General features: G+C 52.0%; 1 protein-coding gene across 1 annotated transcript in view; it reads left to right on the top strand.

Annotated features, from left to right (window-relative positions):
- Window positions 1-206: 206 nt before the first annotated feature.
- Window positions 207-6000, top strand: part of CLSTN2 (calsyntenin 2) — a 603610-nt gene continuing 597816 nt past the window's right edge. Inside the window, exon 1 of the mRNA XM_078432292.1 lies at window positions 207-849. Coding sequence (XP_078288418.1) covers window positions 741-849 — 109 coding nt within the window. The 5' untranslated portion in view covers window positions 207-740. The remainder of the gene's footprint in view (window positions 850-6000) is intronic.

Here is a 6000-nt window from a genome sequence, read left to right as displayed (position 1 = left end):
GGAGTCTGGCCATTGCCTTCCAGGTCCACTGAGATTTACCCTGCCTGGCAGGTCCAGAGCAGCGCTCACGCTCTCCAGCTCTTGCGTGTGCCTGGCGCCCTCCCCAGACCAGGCAGCACGAAGCGTCCAGATGCCTGGCCAAGGGCAGGACCCGCAGCACACGCGCCAGCCCCGCCACACGTATGTCAATTCCAAGGGCGTGGCAGGGCAGAATCCCCTGCGCCCCAACAGACGACTCGCAGGCTCCAGTGACCACTTTCTGAGGGGGCCTGCCATCCCCTGAGACAGTTATTTGGGGAGACGGAACGGGGGCGCAGGCGGCCCGGCTCCACGCACCCGCCCGCCGCGGTCCTCCGGGAGCCGAGTCCTGCCCGGAGCACCAGCGTCCAGGAGGGTGAGGACGCTGGAGGAAAGTTGGGGGTCGGAGCCGCGGAGCCGGGAGCGCGGAAGCCGGGCCGGTGTCCGCGTCTCATGAATATGCAGGAGCCACCTCCCTCCCTCCGTGACGTCACGGGCCGTCCCGGGGTGAGCGCCGGAGCCGCTCCGGGTCCGCGCCAGTGAGCGCGGCTGCTGGCGGTGAGCGAGCGAGCGGCGCGGCGGCGGGCAGCTGAGGCCGAGCGCGGCGGCGTCCGAAGCGCACCCAGCAGGCAAAGCGAGGCGGCCGCGGCCCGGCGGGCGCCGGAAGGCGAGAGCCGGTGCGGGCAGCAGGCGGCAGCGGCAGCTCGGCGGCGGCGGCGAGGATGTTGACCGGGAGGCTGTGCTGGGTACCGCTCCTGCTGGCGCTGGGCGTGGGGAGCGGCAGCGGCGGCGGAGGGGGCAGCCGGCGGCGCCGCCTCCTCGCGGCTAAAGGTGGGTGCTGGGGAAGTTTCCTCCTCTCGGAGGAGGGAGGCAGGGCGGTCTGACGGGTGCAAGCGCGGGGACCCGGGCTCATGCTAGATTTGCACGCCCTCCCTTGCTGCAGCTAACCCCGGCTTCTTGCGCCCGGGATCCCCGAAGTGAGCTCCCTGCACCCCGAGAGGCTCCACCTGCAGACGCCGGCCCAGCCCTGGGCGGGGTCCAGGGACCGAGAAGAAGGGGAGGTCAGCGAGGTCGGGACAACTTTGGGGACTGTCTGTGGCGGGGTGGGCGCGTAGTGCGGGCGTCGCGGGCCCTAGCCCACGGACAGCTTGAGCAGGGCGCGGGCGCCGGGAGAAGAGGCAGTTGCCTGCTCTCGCCCTGAGGGAGGGCATCGGCGGGGGTGCCTTCAAAGGAGGGAGCGGAGTGTCTCTCCAGCTCGGAGGTGGGTGGAAACTTGTAGGCTCCAGGGAAGGCCCCCCGGCTCGCCCCAGATTCCCCCAGGGCGGCTGTGACTCTCCTGGGAACGCGCGCCCTCCGGGTGGGCCGTGGAGTCCGGAAGAAGTGCAGGATGTGACGCCCCCCACAGCCTCTCCGACTCGACTCCGCTCCGGCTGGAGCCGGCCGAGGTGCCCACCCGGTGCAGTGGGAGATCCTGACCTCCCCGCTGCTCCCTCCCAGACGGAAGCAGGGTCCGGGTAAACGCCCGGCGCTGTTAGAAGACTGTAGGCTGGCGAGCAGGGCGTACTTTGACAGCTGTCTTGGTGCGTGGAGATAGCGCTGGGTTGGGGGCGACCAGAGGGCGGATCTGAAAGAGAAGGTCACGTGCGGGCAGGACCGTGAGGGGAGGGGCGAGGGGAGAGCGGAGAGGGAGCTGGGTGGCGGTGGGCTCTGGGGAGGTGGTGGGAGATCTGGGCTGGAGCGCCCAGCTTAATGATAACTTGTTGATTCTTAGCGCTGTTGACGAGGAGGGTGTGAGCTTGGCTTGGGGGCTGTGGCCAAATTTGTCAGGTAACGAGGAGGGGGGCAACGTGGTCCCTGGAATCTTGTCTGACCATCATCAGGGGGCGGAAGGGTTTGCACCTGTAGATAAACAGGCTATTAGAGGCAACCTGATTTGCAAGCTGGCTTTGAACTAGAGCTTACCAGTGGCTCAGGGAGGGAATGTATATCAGGTTTAATTACTCTTGGAGGGTGAAGAGAGTGAGAGGTAGACGGTTTGCCGCCTCTGGACCTCGGGGATGCTTCTCCCACAACTTGTGAGCGATATATTTGAGAATAGAGTTTCTGCTTATTCTCTAACCTTACATTTTTGGTGACATGGTTTTGAAACTATAATCAGACATGCTGGGTTTTTTGTTTGTTTGTTTGTTTGTTTGTTTGTTTGTTTTCAGCCCCCTCGTGTATCCTTGAGAAGCAGTTTCTTTTTGGGGAAGACAAGGAAAAACTCATTATGAAAATTTCTCTAAGTGTGGTAAAGGAGTCGCTGATAGGAATCATTCTGACAGACTGTTGTTTTGGTAAAAACAAGGAGCTTCTAAACCTTTTGCCCTCCTTCCCTCATATAGGCACTTTGTTTTAAACAGGCAAATGACATGTTTTTGAAGATTTTTCATCATTTTGTAGCAGAGCAAATGGTATATTTATAAGCAGATGTCTGCAAACGGGGGAGCTCACAGCAAGTAAGGAAAAGGGAAAAGCTTGTTTTGGTAGAGGACGAGGTGTGCTCTTGCATTGTGGAGTTCTCAGGTCAGAATAGAAAGCTTTGCAGAGATAAGAGAGAAAGATGAAAAGGAAAAAAAAAAATCCAGACTCCCAGTGATTCACGTGTATGTGTATAATTATGTGCATTTGAACCAATACTTTTCATCTTCCTCACTTAGAACATATTCATTTGGCGGTGAAAACAAGCCATTTGTCTTTCCACTGTAAAAAGTTGATTGGCCCTGGAGGGGTCAGGGTTGCTGTGCGAATCCCCCTTCTTCCTTCTTTCCTGTTCCAGCCACTGGGGGGCTGCAAAGAGCGCTGTTAGCTGCCTCTTTTTTTTTTTTTTTTTTTTTTTTTTAAAGACAAATGTGTGATAGTTGATCAAAACAGAGACATTTATTATGACACGTTAGTTGTTATTTACAGGACTGACTTTCCTTATTACAATGCACTTGTATTTTATGCTTCCAAATCTCACAGATTCTCTGAAGAACATGTGAGACAATAAAGGTATGCTTCCTACTGCCAGTGATGTTGCTGTTTTTAAGGTTCTTATCATTATTACTCCCATCATTGAAAAAGAGAAAAGTCAGGAAGATGTGAAGAAGATGGAACAAAAAATAGCTTTCTTCCTGAATACAATTCTGTATTCATGTGTAGAAGAAAATTGGGAGCATGGCGTCACGCTGCCTGGCAGAGTTGAACGCACCCTCTGGACAACTGTCTGGAAGCACGCCTTCCCAGCTTTGGGCTCCTGTAAGATGTTGTGTCTGTGTGCACAGCTCATTTTGCCTTTGCGTTCCTTGCTTCTTGCTGCAGAGAATCGAGGAGCTAATTCTCTACAACTATTTGGGTTTTTCACCAAATCACTCAACTTTCAGTGCAAACGTATTCCTGATTTCTGAATTAATCCAGTGGCCAGGCAGTTATTATAACTGGTTCCCTTTACCTTTCTATATCTTGGCTATTCAAAAAAGATGAACACTTCTTAGATTCCTTGAAAAGGCCAGATTCCATTCATCCTGAATTGGCTATGGTTACTGGACTGGGATATGCTCGTGGAGCCTCTGGATTATGTCTTCCGACTAGAAGATCACTTTCCTTAGCCTAATTCCTTCTGTTACTCATCACACAGGCTTAGACATGGCCTCCTCTAGGAACCTTTCCCGACTGGTCTCCCAGGCTGGTCACCCCCAGAAAACTGTGGCTGTCCCTCTAGCAGGCCTGGGCTCCTTGTCTGGCCCCAGCTCTGCTCTGTGAGCCCTGAGGGCTGGAATCTCCTCCTGACTCTCCCTGTATCTCTAGGGCCATGCTGCTGCCTGGTCTCCAGGTATAAGTGAGCCGTCAGTAGGGATGGGTTAGTGACTATACCTGTTTGCAATTAAAGTGCTGTCGTTTCTTGACTGAGATGTTTTAGATGTTTTCTCCTCTCCTATATAAAGTGAAAGTTGGGCTTAGAGAAACCTGGGTTCCAATCCTGGTCCTACTGCTTCCTAGCTAGATAATTCAGGGTAAATTTTCCTTATCTATAAAATAGGGATACAAAAATCTACTTTGCACAGTGGTTGTCAGGAGAGGGCTTGGAAATCATTTAGTTCATGGCATGTAAACGGCACTAAATACACAGTGACTAATTATTTGTCACTTAAACACTAGGTTCTGACGTCTGAGGTTTGGTGAAATCCCCTTTTTGACCTCTTGGCAATTCATTAGCTTTGTTCATATCTTCTCTCAGCTCAACTTTGTTCTGTGTGTGTGTGTGTGTGTGTGTGTGTGTGTGTGTATGTGTGTGTGTGAATTGTGTGTGTGGAAATACTGTATATAAATATAAGTGCACATTCATACACATTTGGCTTCAATTGTGAGAACATTTACCACTTTCACTAGTCTCTGGATGCCTTCGAGGCCAGGGACCCCTTCTCATTCATCTCAAAAGCCCTGACACTTAATGCAGGGCCAGCCCAGAGTAAGGACTCAGCAATGTGTGCTTTATAAATAAATAAACATGTCTCCATGGGCCGGCTCTGAAGGTGTGGGGGTTCTGGTCTGTAGAGGAAGAGCTTCTGTGGTTGATTTGGACTGTTAGGAGAGTTCCCTGCCCTGTCAGCACTTTCTTCCCAGGTGTGCTGTTCCAGGAAGCAGAGAAGCGTTCTTGTTTTGCCTAAGGCAACCTCTCTGATGATGCATATTTACATGGAAGGAGGTAACCAAAGGTATGATAACCAAATGGCAGCTTGAAACAGATTATTTGTATTATTTGTTGTCTGGCCCACCACTAACTGGACCCTGTGGAAATGTTTCCGTTGGCGTGATAAATTTGAGATGGACCAAGAGAGGACTGGATCGGGAGAAGGCTGCTGAGCTCCAACACACGTACAAAGTAGGAGAACAGAGGGTCACCATCTTAACCAGTTGGGGCTGCCATAACAAAAATCCTGTAGACTGGGTGGTTTATAAGCAACAGCAATTTATCTCTCACGGTCTGGAGCCTGGAAGTTGCTCTCAGGGTGCCCTCAGGGTCAGGTTCTGGTGAGAGCCCTTCCAGGTTGCAGATGGTGGACTTCTCATTGTACTCCACAGGGTAGATGGCAGAGAGAGGAAGCAAGCTTTCTCCTGACTTTTACAAGAGCACTATTCCTATTCTTTCGAGCTCCACCTGCATGACCTCATCTAACCCCTTTCATCTCCCAAAGGCCCCACTTCCTAATGCCAATACGTTTGGGGTTGCGTTTCAACACATGAATCTTGGTGGGGGTGGGGGCAAACATGCATCTGTAACAGTTGTGCTATGAGCTTTGTGGGAGCATCAGGCAGAAGGCAGGGGGGACACTGGTCTGAGAAGGATGCCTTGGGTGAGAGGCCACTGTAAATATGCATGGGCCCTGTTCTTTAGCCTTACCAGCCAGTAGCTACTCCTCAGTCTTCTGTTATTCTCTGTGAGGGGAACAAAAAGATAAAGCAAGTTCCAGATATCAAAGGGTTCACACTCTGTTTAGGGCAAACATCACACATGACATGAACTATTGGAGAACTTCATAGCTGACAGGAAAAGGGTAGATTGTGCACTACAGACATCAGGAAAATCTTGGAGGAAAGGAAGAAATTGGCAAGGATGGGAGAAGTCAGGAAAGATTTATGGAGCAAATGAAAGGAGTTTTGATGGGTGAGTAGGCACTGGGTAAGCAGATAGGAAAGGGCAGGGCAGTGAATGCAGGGTGGTAAGAATGCACATGATTGGTACACAGGCAGGAGTGAAGAGGGAGCTCAGCCATGGCCAAATACATTTCTGCATAATGTTACAGAGCTAATAAAAGAGTGAATGTTTATTGAATGCACACTATGTGCCAGGCACTATTTTTAGCATTTCACATGTCCGTTGGTTTGTTCTTAACCCTAATCCTATGATGCAGGTAGAATTACTGTCCCATCTTATCAGAGGAGAAAATTGAGGCCCAGAGA

The sequence above is a fragment of the Panthera onca genome, chromosome C2 (genome assembly GCF_046562875.1).
Source record: "Panthera onca isolate mPanOnc1 chromosome C2, mPanOnc1 haplotype 2, whole genome shotgun sequence".
Lineage (NCBI taxonomy): Eukaryota > Metazoa > Chordata > Mammalia > Carnivora > Felidae > Panthera > Panthera onca.
The sequence above is the reverse complement of the archived record's forward strand: the minus strand, read 5'-3'. Positions and strand labels throughout refer to the sequence as shown.